The sequence below is a fragment of the Mirounga angustirostris genome, unplaced genomic scaffold (assembly GCF_029215605.1).
Source record: "Mirounga angustirostris isolate CCGP_5_RB_7025 unplaced genomic scaffold, mMirAng1.0.hap1 SCAF_9, whole genome shotgun sequence".
NCBI classification, from domain to species: domain Eukaryota; kingdom Metazoa; phylum Chordata; class Mammalia; order Carnivora; family Phocidae; genus Mirounga; species Mirounga angustirostris.
In genome coordinates, this window is record NW_026991717.1 from 29934034 (window position 1) to 29954571 (window position 20538).

Sequence of the window (20538 nt, forward strand, 5' to 3'; positions counted from 1 at the left end):
TCCATGTCTTCCTCTTGCTGCTCTCGTTTAACCCAGGGATGGGGGGGATTTGGAATCAGCAGCTATCTTGGCAGAGAAAACTCGCCCAAGAGTAGATGTGCTTCTTGAAGAAGTGCTTGGGGTCAGCCCCCAGCCACCTAGTGCGCACCGTGGGTAGTATTCCCTAGGCCAGCCTGCACCCCCCCTCCCCCTCTCCCACCCTGCCCAGCTGCAGTGTTGTGGGGGCACAGGCCTAGGCGTATGCAGCTCCCTTCTCCCCCGCTGATGGGGCCTGGCTTCGGGGATGGCTCTGCAGGGAGCAAGGGTGCCAGCCCCCATTCTGCTCACCAAGCAGTGAGCCAGGGGACCTCCCTCTGCCTGGAAACGGGGTACCTTTTAAAAATTTGCATAGAGGAATCTTATAGACTAGCAGGTGCTTCTGCCTGTATCCCCCAAGGTTCCCAAGCCCTAGAAGCTCATCCGACCCCATTCCAGGGAGAGAAGGTGGGGCCTTCTCAGGAGGGACAGGAGGCCTTGCTGCCACCTAAGACAGGCCCTGAAGCAGAGGCAAGGGTCTCACTCTTCCCTCCGGCTGCCTAAAGCCTAAATCCCTTCTCCGGGGAGAGGGGAGAGGAGTCCTTCCAGAAAGCAGGGCTTCCTGAGGGAAAAGATGAGGGTACCTGAGGTGGGAATGAAGAGGGGCCTGAGGACCAAAGGGTTTACCTGTTTCTCCCTGAGCCTGTTTTTGCACCTGCAAGATGGCATGGGAGCTGGGCTTATAGTAAACACATGATGCTGTCATTGAGGTTTCGCTAAGACTTTGGCCTATCCCATGTGTCAGAGCAACCTTATCTCTTGAAGGCAAGGCTGGAATGAAGGGGGCTGAAAACCCTCAGTCCCAGGTGGGAAAGAGGCAGCTGGAGCTGAGGATTTCAGTTCCCTTGGACCCTTGCTCAAAGCCCTTTGCAACTCTTGGGGGCAGGATTGCAGGAGGAGGGGCCTAGGGGTGGGAGTGAGTGATAAAACACCCCCTCCTCATTGCCCTGCTCTTGTCTTCCCCGTGGAGCTTCGTAGCAGCCTGGTGAGGTGGGCAGCATGGGGCGCGAGTCCACCTTCATCCTAGCCGTTGGCCCATGCTTAGTAAGGGAGAGGGCCAGAAAGAGGATCCGACTTTTGACTGCTGCTATAATTCTCCTCCCTGTTGCATCTGGGCATGCGGCCTCCCTGTTTTCACTTGGGGCATGTCACTTGATAAATCCCTCTGGTTTCTGGTGGGTACCCTAGGGAAGTTTGTGGAAAAGGCATATTCCTGGGCCCTGCCCCCAGAGATTCTGATATCTGGACCTCCAGGCCAGCCCAGGAATCTGCAGCTGAGACAGATCCCCAGATGTGACTGACGCAGGGGGTCCTTGCCTGCATGTTGAGAAACACAGCTGTCCGTGGGTGAGTCAGCCCGTGGCAGGGCAGGGTGGCCAGGTGCCTGTCTCTGCAGACAGGAGAGCTTGGCAAAGGACGCCGCAGGGCAGGGCCACCAGGTGGGGTGTCTTGGAGCTGGCTTCTCGTTCTAGCTCTGACTCGGACTTGGAGCAGCTGTCTCAGGCCACCCTTCCCCCTCTGCGGTGCGAGGCTGGACCAGGAGGTGTTTCCACAGCTCTCTCCACAGCTGCCTTTGGCTGTTCTGTTTCCATAGGCCGGGTTAGGAAGGAAAGGCGCCCCCAGAGGAGGGTGACCTGAGCTGGGCCTCAGAGGACGGATCCTGGGGGGGTGGGCCAGCAGGGAGGGAGGCAGGGAGCCCCGTGCCCCAGCCACACGGCTTGTTTCTGTGGTGCTGCTTCAGTCCTCCAGCCGCTCCACTTCCATCGCTTCGGAGCCCAGAGGTGGGCGCGCGCTGCCTGCTGCTGGCTCCTCCCCTCGCGGGGGTTGCTGGCTGCAGCTCATGCCTGGCCGGCTCCCTTCCTCATCCCCCAGCCCCACATCCCCTGGGCTGCTGCCTTGCTTATAAAGAAGCGGCAAGATTCCTTTTATAGGAGGTTCCTAGAGGAGTCAACCTCAGAAACAGAAAGTAGAACGGTGCTGGCAGGGGCGGGGGATGGGGAGTTCGTGTCTAGTGAGTACGATGGAAAACTTCTGGAGACGGATGGTGGTGACAGTTGCGTGACAGTGCGAATGTACTTAATGCCACAGTACGCTTTTAGAAATGGCTAAAATGGTAAAATTTGCGTTACGTGTATTTTACCACAATCTTAAAAGAGGACAAAGGAGAAGGAGAAGCAGCAGGAGAAATTCTCTTCGGACCAGGCCCTGTTCCCCTCTGTCCTGGCCTGCACTTTTTGCTTTGGGAGCCTCACAACTGGGAATTTGGAGTGGATGTGGCTGGTGTGACATTTCAGGGGCGACAAAGACCAAATTTCAATGTCAGTACAGTTAGATGGATTGAACAGCAACCAGAGAAACCAGGCCCATGGTGGTTACACTGCTTGAGTATACCATGCGGAGTCCAAAACATCTGGGTCCAAAGGCCAGCTCACCATCCAATGCCTGAGTGACCTGGGCCGCTTCCTTAATCTCTGTGAGCTTCAGCTTCCCTCTCTGCAAAACGAGAACCACACGTGAGGAGGGCTGGCCCAGGGCCCAGCACTTATTGGTATACAGTAAATGGCAAAGGTTAATTTCATAAAGAATTGGAAAATTCACATCATTTAACCCATCTCTCTGGCAGAGGGGAAACTGAGGCCCATAGAAGGGATCTGACTTGCCCAAGGCCACACAACAAGTCCGTTACTGAGCTGTGACCTCAGGATATCTTGGACCTCAACCCAGATTTCTGTCCACCCACTCGGAGCCATCCTACAGTTAAGCACGGGTCCCCTACCCGGGAGATCAGGAAGCCAGGTGAGAATGGACATCAGGCTGTCACATGACCCTCGCGGTTGTCAAAGATGCCGCCAGCACCCCACCTATGCATTCCTTCATGAGAACAGGATAGTCTTTTATAAGGAGGAGGTGAATTTTATCAGCCAAGCCGATCTGTGGTTTAAATGTGGGTGGAGATCCATGGGCTTTTGGCAGCTTTGTTGAGTTCACGTGCTGGCCCTGTACTGCAGCTCGTGGGAGAAGAGACACCGTCTGGTGTGAATTACTGTGAACTAGTCATCTTGGTTTAAGGAAGGGCCTCCAGACAAATGTACCAGCATGTCTAAGTATTCTCTTTGGAGGGAGATGTATGTAGCCTTGATGAGGAAACCTGGCCTGAAGGCAGCAGCATTGGAATGACTTACTAGGGGTTTTAAGGAATTAGTCATTCACACGTGCATTTGTTCATTCACCCAAACCTCACAAGCATTCCGTGTCTACTCTATGTCAGGGATTAGGGGTAATGGAGAGAAATCGGTGTCTCTTGAGCCTTGACTGGGGCATCAGGGAGGTAATCACCACAAGGTACGATGAAGTGCCACAGAAGAGTGACTGATGTTCCAAGTTCTACAGGAACGCCAAGGAAAGAGGCACTGAGCCCAGGGGATGTGGGAGAACCTCACAGAGGTGACATCTGAGCAGAGGCCAGAAGGACAGGAAGGCCTTTTCCAGGTAGAGAAAGGAGAGGGCATAGTTGCTTAGCACACAGGCCATGCTGCTCTAAAAGAAAACAGAAAACACAAGGGCTTCAACAAGGCAGGGTCCACTTCGCTCTCATGGAAGGACAGGTGGGGTGAACAGTTCAGGCAGACGTGGTGGTGTGGGGCTGCTGGGGACCCAGAATGCCTCCATCTTGTCGCCCAGCCCGCCCTACCTGAGGATGGCTCACCACCATACCTGCACATTCTAGTCTTTGGGAAGAGGGAAAGAGGAGAAGGAGCCTAATACCTTCCACGGCTGGGAAATGTCAGCTGTAGCTGGGTGACCATGCTAATTATCCAGTTATTCTCTAAGAAAGAAGAGATGGGGTGGGGAGAGGTGTGAACAGACAGTCTGCCACATGCAAAGGCAAGGCAAAAGAGGAAAGAGCTTACATGTTTATAGATTTGTGGCATAGACAGGAGTGCAGGAGATGACTCTGGAAAGGGAGATGGGCCTGAGTGTTTTTTCAAAGGATAGGAGTATATTCTCTATGTCCTGGGAGCCCTGCAGGGTGTTGGGGTGCAGGGGGAGGTTTGCACAGATCGTGACACAAACCAGGAGCTGAGGCAGAGTGTGGTAGAGAGAGCATGTGGGCTGAGAAACAGCAGATGGTGAAGATGTTTTCCGTTACTGAACAAGGATGCAGAGCCCCGATTCTGAGCTCCAGAATCTTCTCTGCTGGGGGGAGGGAGGGGCAGGGGCTGGAGAGCAGTAACTATAATCTCTTCTCTCATTTCCTCTCCTCAGACTGTTCTGCGGATTGTGGTGCTTGGGATCTGGGATTATATTGAAAACAAAATCGAGGTAAAGGCCAGTGTACACACCCACCCCCCATGCTGGCCGTCCTGGGAGCTGGAAAATGTCCCTCCGGATGGGAGCATCAAAAAGGCCTGCTCCTTCCACACTGGATGCAGGAGTTTCTGCAGCTGTGTTGTTGGGGTTGTGGGGAGGGGGCAGGCAGACGCAAAAAGTTCCTGGCAAAGGGACGGTCTAAAAATTCTCCTCAAAATTCGGCAAGATTTAAAAAGTTTTTCTTGAATCATTTGGAAAAGCTTTGAAATGTGTCTTAAAACAAATGAGTCCACTCTAAAATGGCCCAGGGGTTAGAGAGCTGGGCCAGAAACCATCTAGGCACTTCTCAGCCTTGTTTCAGCAGAGCATCCAGCTGCTCTGCTTCGTGTAGAAGGGCCTGGTGCAGTGAGTGGGGATGAGGGGCCGAGGAAGCCTGGCTGTCGCTGGGAATTTTGTGCACTTAGAACAAGGCAAGGCGGTCAGTGTCTGCTGTCCATTCCTTCCTCGCCCACCCCCCACCCCACATCCACATTGTAGCATCTTTGGGCCTAATGCTAACAGAGGCCTGGCCCATAGAAGTCTAGATGAACCCAAGCTTGAGCAGGTAGATAGAAGGTCAGGGCCCAAGGCTGAATCACCCCATGCTGAATTGCCTATGCTGGGCCCCCTCTTCTTCTAGCCCTGCCTCCCTGTGTGGTGAGAGACTCAGCATCAGATAGAAATGAGATGTGGGCTCTGGGCTCCTGTGCTACCCAAGGGGAAGGGTCCTGTCTTCAGCTCCCACTGCCAGTGAGGGATTCAGCGAGGCTAGAACAGGAACCCTGGGACATGGAATACAGTCCCCATCGCAGGAAGGGACGAGACGCTGGGAAAAGATGCTGGGAGCAACCCCAGGCCATCAGAACAAAGGCTGGGGATGGGCTGAGGTCACTTAAGAGGAAAGAGAGTGCTCAGGAGCATGTCTAGGAGCTAGTAGGTCACTAAAGAGACTGAGGAGAGTCAGGAGAGACAGCCAGGGATAGGGGAGCCTGATGTGGGGACAGATCTCCTGGAGAAACCTGCCAGCACCAGCTGCTTTGCCTGACCTGCTTCCAGGACATTCAGGAAGGTGGCCCAAGACACTGAAATCTAATTCCTCTCACAGGTGTTTGACGGGGCTGTGATCATCCTGTCCTTAGCCCCAATGGTGGCGTCCACTGTGGCCAATGGGCCCAGGAGCCCCTGGGATGCCATCAGCCTCATTATCATGCTCCGGATCTGGCGGGTGAAGAGGGTCATTGATGGTGAGTGGTCCAAAAAGGGTCAGCAGAGCTGGCTGGGTGGCAGGTGGCTGCTACCGAACCTGGAGCTATCAACTAAGAAAGGAGAGAGACCACGTGTTACGGGATAGGGGGGAGGGATGACCCAGCCAGCCTCAGGGATTGGAGGAAGGAGACTGCTGGCTCAGGGAGACCAAGCCTGTCACTGCTCATTCCATGTCACGTGTTCGGAAACTGCACACGGTGCCCAGATGTCACATGCAAACACTTGAGCGTTCATTCCAACAGACCTATTTATTTTATGTCCCGACGGCCAGTGCCTCGCATGAGAACTTACAGCAGGGCTTGCCATTCCAGAACGCCAGTGTTGTACATCCTGAGTGTTTGGATGCACGCCTGCCACTGACTCACCACTGGCTTTGTCCAGCTGACTGGTCAAAGGGTTGCTCCCTGTGGGGCCCATCTCCCCACTGTGTCCAACAAGGGGTGCCCCACCCAAGCCTGTCGACCCACAAACAACTCGAGAGTGTTTCCAGGGAGGTGCTGGCTTGGTCTGGGTTTTGGCTTGTTTTAGTCAGTTTCAGTGACGCATGCTCCCATCTGGGCCTCCATTCCCAGAGAATGTCTGATCCACTCTGCTCTCTCCCTGCCTTCTACCTTCAGAGTCAAAGGCCACCCTTCCCACGGGGCCACCTCATTTAGAGAGCTCTGCCCTAACCCGGATGGTTCATCTATTTCCAGAAAGTGGTGACAGACCCGAGTGTGTCTCCCACCCCAAACCCCCCCCCCCCCCACAACCACCACAGGAAGGGACGCCTGGCTGAGAGAAGACTGGAGACCTCGTCCCCGAAGAACAGGACAGGGAACTAGAATGGGGTGGCCTGGGGATGGGGAAGATGGAGGAGCCAACTCCAGGTTCCAGAGGGTGGTCCTTGGACCTCGCAGAACATGACAGGGAGGCCCACCTCACCTCAGCCAGACTAGGCACAGAGCCACTGCAGATGGGCTGGTCTGCCTCTCTAGGAGGTGGGCTCCTGCGGGAGTGTGGGCAGCCTGAGCCAGGTGGTCGTGTGGAGGGGCAAGGCCCGACAAGGAGGTTGTACAAATGATGATTCCCAAGCTTTTTTTAAGTAGCAAAACCCTTTCTTCTGCAAAATCTTATGCAGCTCTCCAGTGTGAAAGATAGATTAAAAGTGGAGCGTTTTGGTTGACTCGGAGTGGGGGGCCAGAGCCCACTTCCTTGCCTCTCTTCTCCAGGGGGCATCTCTAAGGACCTTCTGAGCCTCTAGAGCAGGTTCAAACCACTGGGATACACTGTTAAGACTATAGACTGTATAGTATATAGACTCTAAGGTCACTCTGGCCCTGAATTTGGGTTGCAAATGTCGGAAATCGTGGCTATGAGAATACCCCAACAGCATTTGCCAGGCAGTGGGGGGAGGGTATGAGGCAAGAAGGACAGCCTCTGGGGTCTCTCATCCCCTGGCAGGGCACCCTCTCCCTTTCCCTGCCCCCACATCCCACCCAGTTAGCTCTGTTGGGTGTGATGTCTTGTCAGGGAGCTAGCTCCTAATCCAGAATCTTCATCAAACTGGAATGTGACTGGTCCAACTTTGGAAGGCCCAAACTGGGAAGGCGCTGAGAGGTCGTCTAGTCCATTCCTGTCACTTGACAGATGGGGAAACTGAGGCTAAGAGGGATAAGGGTCACACAGCAAAGCAGGCTGTGAGCCCGAAGTGGAGCTCAGGCCCACTGGCAACCACCAGTGTGCTCTTTGTCTGTTCACTCACCCCCATCTGCTCAGGGCGCTGTCCTTGGCTCCATTCACGAGAACATCCTTTCCCTGCAGAACAGGAACAGCGCCTTCTGGCTCTTCTCTGCCGGCCCTGAACAGCTGGACACCCTCACACTGATGGATCTGACAGCCCATTGTGAATGCTCTTCCCAGCTGCTCCCCCTTTTTCCTGACACAGCAGGCGTGGCTGTGCCACTGGGAGCCTCAGGATAGGGATGTGCTGTGTGGTTGTGGGGGTGTTAATTTGCTTCTCTCACCCTGGGTGTGAACTGGCTTCAGCAGAGATCTGAGGAGGCAGAAGCCGCTGGGGCCAGCCTCTGGAACCCACAGCCACACAGGAGACTCAAAAATCCAGCCCTTGCTCCGGGCAGCTGTGCACACGGCCAGAATGAAGTGTGCTGTCACTAGGGCAAAGGAGGAAAACGGATCTCTTGGTCACCGCGGGTTGGGGTTCTAGCCCTCTTAGACTGTCTGGGTGCTGTGGGGGGGCCTAGCATCCCTCCAACCCCCGCACTCCCTGGCTCCTCTAGGAACTGCTCCCAGACTTGAACCTGCAGCTGGCTGGCTGCTGGCACCGGCCCCTCTCCCGCCTGAGTCCCGCTACTGCCAAGTTCTTCACGGAGCTGTCTCTGTCTTCCAGCCTACGTCCTGCCGGTGAAGGTGGAGATGGAGATGGTCATCCAGCAGTACGAGAAGGCCAAGGTCATCCAAGATGAGCAGCTGGAGAGACTGACGCAGATCTGTCAGGAGCAAGGGGTAACACCCTGCCACTTCCGGTTCTGTTCAGGGCCCAGGGTCCCGGTGGTGCCCATAAAGCCACAGGAGGCCAGAACTGCAGGGCCCCCCAAGGACACATGGGGAACCTAAGGCCCAGAGAGTGGGAAACCAGTCTCTTAAGGTCACTCCTGCTCAGCCTAGCCAGGCCTGGGCTCGGCACCGACTCCTAGGTCGGGGTGCTTTTTCTTTGTACCACAGTGACCAGTCAGCTCTCCAGCCTGAGCCAGCCGAGTCACCGACTCAGTTCATCAGAGTCTTCTCGACACAGTGGTCTCTAGAGCAGGGGACAACTTCTGTCTGCAGAGGTTGCTGGGCAACACTGTGGGCCAGTCACCACCCAGGACCCCCAGACACCCCCAAAGAGGTGTTAATAGTTCTCTGTGCTTCCCAGGAGCTGTGGGGAAGACAGAGAGGTGACAGGCCCCATGAGGCCATGCTCAGCAGAGCCAAGGGGGCGGGCAGCTGGGTCCTGCAGCAAGGCTACAAAGCTCTGTAGAAACACAGCCTCCAGGGAACGAATGATCTGGTACCCGGTATGCAAGGTGGGAATGCCATAGAGGGGACCAGCTAGCAAGGTGGTAGAAAGTGTGGAGGAGAATAGACGAACTGACATATATGGTCATTCTGGCTTTTCCGTTGCATTCTGGGGAAACAACAGGGCCACTGCCCTTTGCTCTATGAGCCACATAAGCTATGCCCCCCACCCTTAGTCCCCAGGGCCAATCCAGGCATAGTATGCCCCAGCTACTTATCCCGTGTGGGGCTCAGCACTCTGGCTTGCAGTGCAGTGGGGCTGGACACCCGTCGGTCCCTCCCCCTGCCCCACTGCCAAGCACCTGGGCACTCCCCATGGGGTCTGAGGGCCGCACGCGTCTGCCTAGCTTGTCAACGTCATACCTCCTTCATCTCGTACATAAACACTCTGACCGAGTCAGATGGAGTCACCTGCCCTTCTGACAAGCCCCGTGCCATCCCATCCCTTCGTTCTGGTTGTGCTGTGCCCTTTGCCTGAACCCTTGCCAGCCCTGCCTAACTAATTTGTGTGCAGCCTGCAAGTCCTGGCTTTTCCACTAAACACGGCACTCCCCTCCCACAGCAGTCGCTGCTCCCTTACTCCCCAGCCCTTCTGTGGGCCTCCACAGAGCACTGGGCACTCACTGCCGTGGGCTCTGGTTACCTGCACGCGGGACTGCTTCTCCTGCTGAATGCGATGCTCCCCCAGGGCAGGCCTCGTCTGACTCACATTTGCCTGCAGCCCAGCGCCCATTCGTGGTGGGTCTCCTGGCTCCTCCACCCCAACCTCTCCTAGTTGGAGGAAGAGCTGGAGGGAGTGGGAAACCTGTGGAATGTCAGCACAAATTAATCCCTAGAAATGTCCCACAGGAACAGGCACACAGAGTCTTCAAAATCATCTCCTTGGAATGTCTGTCAGGGAGCCAGGTCTTTTTATCTACTTTGGGAACACCATGGCCTTTCATTTTAGCACAACATGCTTATGAGTGACAAGAGGGGACATCAGGGGACACAGCCCTCAGGAGCACATCATCCGTGGGATCCTGGGTGTGGGGCAGTCTTTACAGGATTGTGGACCTGGGAAGACCAGTGTTCTAGTCCCAAAGTGGCTAGCATCAGCTTCATTCTCCCCTGTGCATCTGGTCCACCAGCACCATCCCAACCTGTGCTGGGCACTGGGGGCACTGCCGTGGAGAGGATTTGGCCCCTACCCCCAGGAGGCTCTGGGTGACTCGAGTCTGGCAGGCCCATAAATAAACAGGGGCAGTCTGGTGCATGCATGTTTCAGCAGGGACAAGTCTGGGGTTCTGCACGCCAGGGCTCGGGGGCAGGGGAGTGGATGGGTTTCTAGAGGAGCCGACATTGGGCAGGGCCACTTGGAGAAGGGTGCCTGGCAGAGGGGACAGGTGAGGCATTAGAGTGGGTGTCGTACCAGGGGAGCTCAAGGCCATTCAGGGTATGAGCAGAGAGAGGAGGTAGGAGGATCTGGAGGCAGGCTTGGGAAAGGCCTACGTGGCTGACCAGGGAATTTAGGCTCCACCCTGTAGGGAAGGGGGAGGCCTGGGGGTATTAGAAGCAGGGGTGGGAGGTCTGCTCAGGTTGGAGTTTTTGATGGATCTCTCTGGCAGCTGTTGGAGGCAGGATGGGCAAGGGCAAGGAATGGAGATAGAAAGCCTGGGTTGAGAGGCTGTTGTAACCAACCAGGGGAGAGAGGCCTAGGTTTGGGGCAGACAGAGGTCTAGAGGAAGAGGGGAGAGGACAGATCTGGGTGTCATCCAGGACCTGGCTGGAGCTTGGTCAGGCAGCTCTCAGTCTACTGTCTAATAGGAAAATGAACACCACGGGGCTGCGGTTGGCCATGTGACAGACACCGACAGGGTGCCACATCTGCCCTTCATAAACTCTCACACAGCCTCCCAGCCCGGCAGAGAACAAGCTGACCCTACTGCATGCCCCACAGTAACAGCGTATGGGCCACGGGGCTGAGAGAAAACCCTAATGGCAACCCCACCCCCAGTGCTTTCCATCAGGAACCCCCGTCCTGAGCCCACAGAGACCCCACATGTGGCCTCCTTGCCAGGGGTCCTGGCCAGAGGGAGACTCCCTTGGATTCTGCACAGGAAAGAGCTAATAAATAAAGACAGATTCCCTCTAGGTAGCGACATCTGGAAAAGAGATGAACAGAAACAAACCATTTTAATTTAAAAAACACCTGAAGCCTGTCATCTTAGTTGAGACAGCAAAAAGGGCCAGCTGGGCTGGAATCCCAGCGGGCCACAGGGAAGGCGGGGGGGGGGGGGGACCGGTAAGAGCAGAGAAACCAGGACTGCTGCTCTCCCAAAGCTGAGTGATGCCCACTCCACGGGGTGGGGCACGTGGACGCCTCATTTTCAGCTCTGTTTTAGGACCAGGTTTGAGACTTGACTGGGTCACAAATATCCTTAAAAAAAAATGAGAGTGCCGGCTCATTACACATCAGGGATAGCCAAATGCTTTGAGAGAGTAGTGTCTAGAACGGTTAAGAATAGACTTTAGGGACAGACCTGAGTGCAAAGCCAGCCTGGCCACTTATGGGCCTTGTGGCTTTGCTTACTGAGGGGACCTGCATGGCCCTTGATTTTCCTAATATGAAAAAGAGGAATAGTAATAAAATCCTTGAAGGATGGTTGTGAGATGGTGTAGCCTAAAGCCTAACCCATGATGAATGGTGACTATGCGAGCCCATCCCCTCTCCCCCACATAGACCCATTTATTTTATAGATAAGATGACAGAGCAGTGGGTGACTTGCCCGAGAGCTCACGGCTAGTTGAGGGCTTTTAGAGCCAGGAATAGACCCAGCTGTCCTAATGGAACACTGTTCTTTCCCAGCCCACCTTGCTTAGGGTCATTTTTCTACCCATGTCACTTCTCGGCTCTTGGTGGAGACATTGGCCAGATAAGGCGCCAGGGTATCTTTAAACCAGAGCCTGCGTGCAGCTCAGCTGTCTCAGTGGCATTTCCAAAGAGTCCCTTGCTGCTACCCACCTCCCTGCCACCCCCGACCCCCCTTCAGGTCATTCTAGTCCTCTTTGTCAAAAACTCTTGCTCTCTCTCTGCCTGCTGGAATTCTCAGTTTAATAAAGCAATCTCCACTCTAATTCATATGTGCTACCTAAAACACTGAAATTTACCAAAGTTCCCATGAAACGTGTAGAATCTCAGTTTAAATGAAACAGTCAATTTGCATTCATCCCGCTCTCTCCCTGAGATATATCTGTATAAATAGTTCCCAAGATTTTATTCATCTTAGCTCTTTTTTTAAATAAACTTTATTTTTTAGAACGGTTTCAGATATATAGAAGAGTGGTAAAGATGGTACAGAGTTCCCACATACCCCATACCCAATTTCCCCTGTTAACATCTCACATTAGTATTGTGTGTTTGTTACAATTAATGAATCAATATTGGTATGTTATTATTAAAGTCCATACATTTTTCCGATTTCCTTAGTTTTTAGCTAATGTCCTTGATCTGTTCCAGGATCCCATTCAGGACACTGCATTACATATGGTTATCATATCTCTTTAGGCTCCTCCTGGCTATAAAAGTTCCTCAGACTTCCTTTGTTTTTGATGACATTGACCATTTGGAGTACCGGGCAGGTATTGCGTAGGATGCCCCGTGACTGGGATTTGTCTGATGTTTTTCTCATGATTAGACTGGAGTTACGGGTTTTGGCAAGGAAGATCATCACATCACATCACATCACATCACATCACATCACATCACATCACATCACATCACATCGAGGGTGCCTACTATCAACATGACTTCTCACCGCTGATGTTGACCTCACCTGGCTGAGGTAGCGTTTGTCAGATCTCTGCTCTGTAAAGTCACTCTGTTTTATTCATCTTAGCTTTTTTAGAAAGCTTAAATTGCTTGTTGCTGTGACCCTGTAGAGACTCCCGGGTGACACAGTTTGCTGGTTTCTTGCCTGAATATCTTGTACAGTTGATCTTTTGCGCCCCGTGGTAGCTCCTTTCTTACCACAGGCACACCCAACATGCCCCAGGACCACTGTATGTTATAAATGAAAGGGTCTTTAGAGGGCATCTGGCCCAATCCTAGATTCGGCAGATGGGGGTGCTCTGAGGCACAGAGAAGGGGAGAGGTGTGCCCAACATCACACAGCAGTTAGGAGATGAGGATGGAAACAGGGGTCTCTTAGGGCTCATTGCAGTGCTTCCCCCCTGGACCACACTGGCCTCTGGTCTTTGCAGGGAGACAGGATACAGTGTTTCCCTCATTTTCATCATCTCTTCTGACCCCTGGGCTCACCTCATCCTTAGCAGATTCCTCCTGGAAATCTGGGGCCAACAGAGAAGGAGGATGCTCTGTTGGGCAGTCTTACCTTTCCGAAGCCCTGGCTGGCCTTCGGTGGTCTGCTTCCAGATTGCTCACTTCTGCAACAGAAGCAGATAGCCTCAGACCCTCTGCGGAAAGTTCCTCCCCATTCACTTGTGTTTTGCTCTCTGTCTGGATCCTGGCCAGATTTTCTTAGGCATTAATCTTGCTGGTACACAGATGGATTCCAGAGGTGGGATGCTAGTTACTGTCCTCCAGAGAGATGGTGTTCAAAATTTAAACTGTTTCAAAATTAAAAATTAAAACTTCAAAAATTAAAACTGTTTTAGATGCAGTGGTTAAGTCACTGCAATGATCTATTCTTCCAACTCATCTTAAGAAACCACTCCTGAGGTTTTATGTACAGCTGTGTGCAGGATCTAGCTCGAATTTTGAAACATATTCTGAAGTCCCTGTAAGCTTTGCCTTTGGCCTAGAGTTAATAGGATCCAACTTGGCCCACTGTCAAAATGTATTTCTCTTCTCTGCTGGGTCCTGTGGGAAGGATGGAAGGAAGTTAATTTCTCTTTCCTCAGTACCATTCACCCTGAGACCATTAGCAAAAACCCAGGTATCTAGGGTGACTTGAGGCCCAGCCTGCAAAGGAGGCCCATGAAGCTCTGTGAACCCCTTAGGACAGCCTCAGGCCTTGGGCCAGCATCAGTCCCTGAATAAGGAGTCCTCCGTGGGGGCAGCCCAGAGGGGTGGAGGGAGTCCGCTTAGACGAGGAGCCAACAAGCGAGATTCTAACCTCCACTCCAACAATGACTAGTCTCCCCCTTAATCCCTGGACCTTGTTGGGAAAATGGAGGAAACAAGGCTTATGTCACGAGGATGCTGTAAGGATCAGACTAATTCAAGTAACATATATGAAGTCTAGTCTGGAGTCTTTCAGTAAATGTAAAAAAAAAAAAAAAAAGGAAAGAGAAAGTAATACTAAATCACTCATATAATGGTGACCACTTAACAAATGCACTCTCATGTATTTTAGCTTCCTTTAACCTTATGGTCAGAGCGGGTAGGCTAGGTCTTATTAACCCCTTTATAGATGGAAAGACAACAGCTGAGAGAGGCCGTTGCTTGCCAGGGTGGCAGTTTGTGGTGCAAGGGCTGGGGGTGGAACTCGGCGGCAGGGTCTGTTTCCCTATGCCAGAAACAGGATGTCTGGACAAGTCACTGTCAGGAGTAACACAAGCTGCTACATGAAACAAATCCAGAGCTCGCAGTGGCCTAACACAAGAAGAGTTTGTCACTCACATCACAGCCCAGAGCAGGTTGCTGTGGGCAGTGGGTGACGAGCCACCATTCCCCAGTCACTCTGGCCTCCAGGCGCCTCCCATTTTCTAGCTGCTGCCTCTAAGTCCTCGGGGCTTTCTCCCTTCAACAGGGGAGAAGTAGAGAATTGTGCAGTTAGCCAGGCTTCTGCCCCGTTTCGTAAGTGGGACTCACTTACGCCGTCACACTTGAGGCACCTGACGCATACTGAAGTGGTCTGTGTGCCCAAGAACATTCTCTGCCCCTTTCCCTAGTCCCACGGGCACAGTCACATTCAGTAATCCTCCCTGGGTGATGCAAGTCTCCCCGGCCCTTTTCTGGGAGAAACTGGATGATAATCTTGACCTCAAGCAACAGGCTTTTCCGGTGGCAGTCGGCAGTGTGGGGAGGGGCGGCGTCCTGCTCCTCCCCCTCCATCCATCCTACTTTCCTGTGCAGGGGGTCGAAGCCCACTTGTTAGGTGGTGGGAGGTGACCTGGGGGCCTTGCTCTGCACCCACAGCGCCCTGGTGCTCAGCACCCCTGAGAGAAGGCCGATGGCTACACAAATTCTCACCTTTGAGGCTGGGCCGCCAGCCCTGAGAAGGGCCTCTGTGGCCATCAGGAGATGGGAAACCACAGAAAAGGGGTCCTACCCTGGTTCTGGGGCTGGTGCTTGATGCTGGCTCATTCCAGAGAGTCCCCTCTTTTCCTGCAGAGCCCACAAGTCCCCAGCTCAGCACAATCGCCTTTGTTACCTGGATTATTCAAGATCTCCACTGTGGGAAAGGAAGTGTGTGTGTGTGTGTGTGTGTGTGTGTGTGTGTGTTTAAGCATGGGAAGTGATTTGTAAAACAGCAGATAGCTTTAATGACAAGCCTATTTAGCTGATAAAATTAGCCATCAGAGGAATAACTTATGTTATCCTTTTGCCATAATTTAAATTTATGGCCAACTACCAGTCATCTTCACAATGGATGGAAAGGGGCCAAGGTCGAATTCAGCCTCCCCCACTGCTAACTCATTAGTTTGCAAACTGTCTCCTGATTTTTATTGTTACCAACAATGGCAAAACTAATGGAAATAAACATTGGATGCCATCCAAATAGCAGATAGGTTTAAAGGCAGGGCAGGCTGTGCAGACAGCACTAATAGGATGGAAGAAAATTACTGCTGTTGCATTAGGATGCCATTGAGCTTCTGGCCAGAATGTGCATTGATCAGGCCAAAGCCATGTCAAGCGTACTCCACAAACCAGACCGTTAAAGGCAGAGATGGACTGGGTGGGCCGGCCCTGCAGCCCCAGGGGTCTGGCCCCACCGAGCAGGCACTAAAAGCCCAGCCCCAATGGAAGGGGCCTGACTCACTCTGTAATGCATGCTGAGGACTTCCCTGTGGATCCTGGCCAATCTGCTCAGGTTATCTGATAGAAATACTTAGCTAATGATGCGCGTTAAGAAGGGCTGTGACTACACTTTCATTTTTCCTGAGTCTCGGGATGGTCTTTATTTCCCCAGGCCAGTGTGCCAATGGAAAATATGCTTCATTTTGTCCTCAAAGCCCCCATGTGCCTTCAGCCCTGGAGGCCCACGCAAGCCCTGGAGAGCCTGAGTGTTTCTTCTTACCTGTTTTCATCAGTTTGACTGCAGAGGGTCCAGGGGTGGGGTTTTGTATTTATCCTGTTTAGGATTCTGAGTTTCTTGAATTTGTGGATTGATGTTTTTCATTAGATTTGGAAAGTTCTTGGCCACGGTTTGTTGACTGATTGCTTCTGTCTTCATCCTTTCATCCTCCTTCTGGAGCTGTGGTTGCATGTTAGGCCCTTGGATCATGTCTCCCATCTTAGACCCTCTTCCATTCACTCACTCTCCCCCCTGCCTTTTTTTTTTTTCCTTTTCTGGCCATAAGTTTAGATGTTTTTCTATAGACGTATCCTCAAGTTCAACAGTCTTATCTTCTACTATGTCCAGTCTGCTGCTAAATCCATCCAGTGGAATACCCAATTTCAGACATTGCATGTTGAGTGAGGTTCTAGAAGTTCTATTGGATTCCTCTTATAGTTTCTGTTTCTCTGCTGAAATGCTACATCCATTCTGTTTATCTTTCCCCCACTTTAACATATTAATCACAGTTATTTTGAAGTTCTTATCTGCTAACTCAAATAGAACATAGGTCCGCTTCAGTGGGAATTCTAAGCAGCCTCTGAACTGCTTTATGTCTTGATAATCTATCACCTTTTTTGCTTATTTGCATGACTAGTAATTCTTATTGTGTGCTACACACTGTTGATAATGTGTTTTAGAGATTCTGGATTATGTTATCTTTCTGTAAAGAGCCGGCCCTCTGGAAATGGGGCATTTCATCAAGGAGCAGGGGGTGGCCCTCAAAACAGGAGCTACCTGTCATTTGTACTTTATTCCCTCCCAGCGGGGGTCCCAGAGCCAGCACGGAGCTTGTCGTAGACTCAGAGTTCAGCTGGTCCATTTGCCTTATTGAACACAGTAAAACTGATGCCCAGAGAGGAAAAGAGACTCACCACAAGTCAGAGTGAGGGAGGGTGATGGGCCCAGAACTCAGGCTCCTGCCTCCTCCAGCCCTTGCTTTTTTCCCACTTGGGAACCTCCTGCTCCTTCCCGGCCCCTGTAACCATCAAGCCCTCTGTATTCTGCTTGAGCTCAGTCTCTTCCATCTCGCCCCTAAGGCTTCCCCTTGACACAAAGTCTGTGAAGCTAGAGGCCAGAGGCCTGGGTTGCAGGCCTGGCTTTGCTTTTGATGCATCCTGTAGCCTTAGCTTTTCCCTACCCTGTCTGCAGGACAGAGGCTCCTTCCCACCCTAGAGCCCCAGCTCACCCACTGACTAATGAGGTCCTGATAGCTCAGGACCCCCGACAGCCCCTCAGTTAGCTGGGGAAGCACACATGGCCCTGTTCAGTATGGGGGAAGCAGCAACCAGGCTCTGAGGGTCCCAGGGTCCTGCCAGCCCCCTGGAGCTGAGCTGGGCTGAGCTATCTGCAGTTCCCCTATAAGGAATCCATCATTCCTTCTCAGGGCAAGGGCCGAGAGCATCCAGCCACCCACACCCTCTGAAGCTTGTGAACTTATATCCCTCTCCTTCACCCATTCCATTCATGCCCATGCCCACACTTTGACCTCCTAAATAGCTCCCTTACCTCCTGTCTCCACTGTCCCCAACCTCGTCCAAATTCTGGTCATCAGGTCTGGGTTGCAGAAGTAGCATCTTGGCTGCCACTCCCGCCTCCACCCTGGCCCATCTCTGTCCAATCCTCCGTTCTGCTGCCAGCACCATCCTCCTAGAGTGCTCGTCTGAATCACCGCAACACCTCCTCCAACACTCTGCTTTTCTGCTCGAAAGATTTCAGTGGTTTCTTGTTGCTTTTTTTTAAAAGGCTGACATCCTTGTAACATCTTACCGGGGCTAACAGGCTCTGCCTGGTGTGGCCCCTGCTGATCTCCCCAGCCTCTCTCACCCCCCAGCCCCCTGTCTCGCAGACACACCATGGTCAGCCCTTGAGACTGTCATGGGAGATTTGCTGCGATGCAGCAGACACTGCCCCCCTCGCTTGGGGCCACTGAGGACTCACTTCCAAGCTGGGAGAGGCATTTCCATTCTAAAACACGTAACAGTTTGAACATAGCCCTCACCATGCTTTACCTGAGTAAGTGAATGAATGCATGCCTGCCTAGGAGAATTCCCATACACTTGGGGTTCATATCTCTAGCCTAAAACTTGTCTTAATGTATGTGCCCATGTCTGCACATGTGGGCTTGGGCTAGGCAAGCCCCGGCCTCTGGCTGTCTGGCCTGAATTCCAGTGGGACACTCAGGGGTAGCTCTGGATCAATTACAAGTTATCAATAATGCATCTGTTCAGAGTGGCCTAGGAGGCCATTAGATGGGCCTACTGGCCCTGATGAGCAGCCTTGGAGAAAGTGGGCTACGTATGCCCATGGGAAGTTCAGATCAGCCTGGGCAAGAGGAGCTCAGGAGGTTGCCTCATAGGCCCTATGTGACCTCTGAGAACTTGCTGCCAGAGGGGTGGCTTGAACTCTCTCCCCATGCACAGAAGTCCACCCTATAGTAAGCCAGCCTCACTTTCTCAGCCTCTGCAAACGATAGACCCATTTAAGTACTGGGTTGTTGAGGTCCAGAGTCTGAGCCTAGACCGAGAGCAGAGTCATGGCTCAGTGTATGATCAGGCTTGGGACTCAGTGTGTGAGCAGGTGTAGGGCTCAGAGTAACTATGGCTGGGGCTCAGTATGTGACCATGGTCAGAGCTTAGTGTGTGAGCAGGGTCAGGGCTTACACTTTGTCTCAGCTTTGGGCTAGGATTGGGGCTCAGCCTGAAACCACAGAATTGAGCAAAGCTGAATAGTTTCATTCATTCATTTATTCAACAATATTTATTGAGGGCCTTCTCTATACCAGGCAGCAAAACAGACAAGATCCCTGCTCTGACAGAGACTATATTTTATTAAGGGGTGAAGGGTAGCAGTGGTGGGCTGGAGCTCTCGCTCCGGAGAGCCAATTAAGGACACCTCTTCCCAGTTCTCCATGACACTGTGTTGGTAGTTTGAAATTGGCCATGGTGGAGTATTTGCACCACAGAGGTTAGCATAAACTACTCATTGGGGCTTTTTTTTTTTTTCTTTTAACCAGCATACTATCACTGCAGTGAGAGAGAGGGAAAACCGATAGGCAGTTCTTAAAATGGTGGAGTGACCACACATATTTATCTGATCTCCTTTCCCAAACTCCACTAAAATGATAATTTAAAAACCATGAACACATAAGAATTAAGAAAGTGTCTCTTTAAGGCCTGTCCATAACGTCAAAGAGGATAGAGATTTCAGTGGATTTGAAGAAAATGAACAGCGGATGAGAAAGGGGTAACCGATCTACTGGAGTGGAGAATTTATAACTAAAGTGCTTGCGGAGGATAGTGAGGGAAATGGGTTAATTCTCCCCTCAGAACCCCTGAGAGTTTGGGAGAAAGCGGGTGAATGGGAAGCTGACCAAAGGGAGAGGGGTTGACTAAATGCCTGTACACACAATATTTGAGCCCCCTAGGTCCCCTCCCAATCCTGCACAGCCAGGAGACCACACCCGCCCCCACCCTGCAAGAATCATAGAGGTTTGTTCTCTGGAGAAACTGAACCAGAGGGCTCTGCAAGTGGGCCCTGGGTTAGGCAGGGCTGAAACCAAGGATTCATTGAAAATCCTTCCATGTAATGGTGGGACCCTCTACACCATCCCCCTGCCCTGCTCCCACACAGAGGCAGCCAGAGGCTGATGAGCTCTCTGAAAAACTGAGTGGTTTTTCACTCAGAGACAAAGTCTGTGGACACTGACATTGGGAGGTTGCCCCGATGTCAGTCTGCTGCCTGGCGTCCCTAATGTTAGTGAATGCTTTAATTGTGCATTTCACTGATGCCAAAAGAAAAATATTAAAATAGATTTTAAAATATCAGAAGGTGATAAGTACAATGCAGAGAATTCAAACAGGCTGGTGTGACAAAATACCTGGGTGGCTGCCTTGGGTGGGGTGTCAGGTCTGAGATAGGCAGGGTCAGACCATGCACTGCTTTGTAAGTCAAGGGTAAAGAGTTGGGTTTTCTCCCAACGGTCCTCAGTTGTCACAAGGGGGGGTGACATGATCTGATCTAGGTTTGTGAGAATCCCTGTGATTCCTATTGGGGGGATAGATTTAGTAAAAGGCTGTAGAAGTTGGAGTTGCCAAGGTGGTGGAGGTGGAGGGGGTAGACAGGCTTGGGATAGCACTTGGAGGTGGAGTTGGACTTGGGGACAGATTGGATGGTGGGGGAGGGAAAGCAAGGAAGCAAAGGAGGTGATTACATTTTTGGCTCCAGCTAAGATGAGATGGAACCACCTGAGGAGCAAGTTTTTAGATACAGTGAAGAGTCCTATTCTGACCAGGTCGTTTTTGTGATTCCTGTAAGCCAATTCCGTGTTGCTGTCAAGTAGGAGTTGGAGATGTGAAGCTAACTTTACAGGGAGGGGTCAGGGCTGGTCACTGAGCATCATGGGGAAGTAGGTAATCTAGGTAGGGATCCCAGGCACTGGGCCTCCCTGGGACCACACCCGCCCCCCCTTCAGGCCTTTGGGGGTTTGCCGGCAGGTTGTGCACAG

At 52.3% G+C, this 20538-nt stretch overlaps 1 protein-coding gene and 1 long non-coding RNA gene across 12 annotated transcripts in view; one reads left to right on the forward strand and one right to left on the reverse strand.

Moving 5' to 3' along the window:
• TMEM266 (transmembrane protein 266) overlaps positions 1-20538 on the forward strand; it is a 126030-nt gene that overhangs the window by 88106 nt on the left and 17386 nt on the right. For all 6 annotated transcript variants that reach the window (XM_045899604.3, XM_064570071.1, XM_045899602.2 and 3 more), the window contains 3 exons: positions 4342-4398; positions 5531-5669; positions 8081-8196. In XM_045899604.3, the coding sequence (XP_045755560.1) occupies positions 4342-4398; positions 5531-5669; positions 8081-8196 (312 nt within the window). The remainder of the gene's footprint in view (positions 1-4341; positions 4399-5530; positions 5670-8080; positions 8197-20538) is intronic.
• Positions 353-17658, reverse strand: LOC123860975 (uncharacterized). Of its 6 annotated transcripts, none has more exons than XR_010404933.1 (6): positions 14375-14507; positions 13125-13612; positions 9395-9556; positions 7436-8180; positions 2852-5741; positions 353-2568 (listed from the first exon to the last, which is right to left on the reverse strand). It is a non-coding gene; the product is annotated as an uncharacterized LOC123860975 (long non-coding RNA). The 6 variants fall into 6 exon arrangements; XR_010404934.1 differs by having other exon boundaries at positions 3412-5741; positions 14375-14506; XR_010404936.1 differs by having other exon boundaries at positions 5472-5741; positions 14375-14502.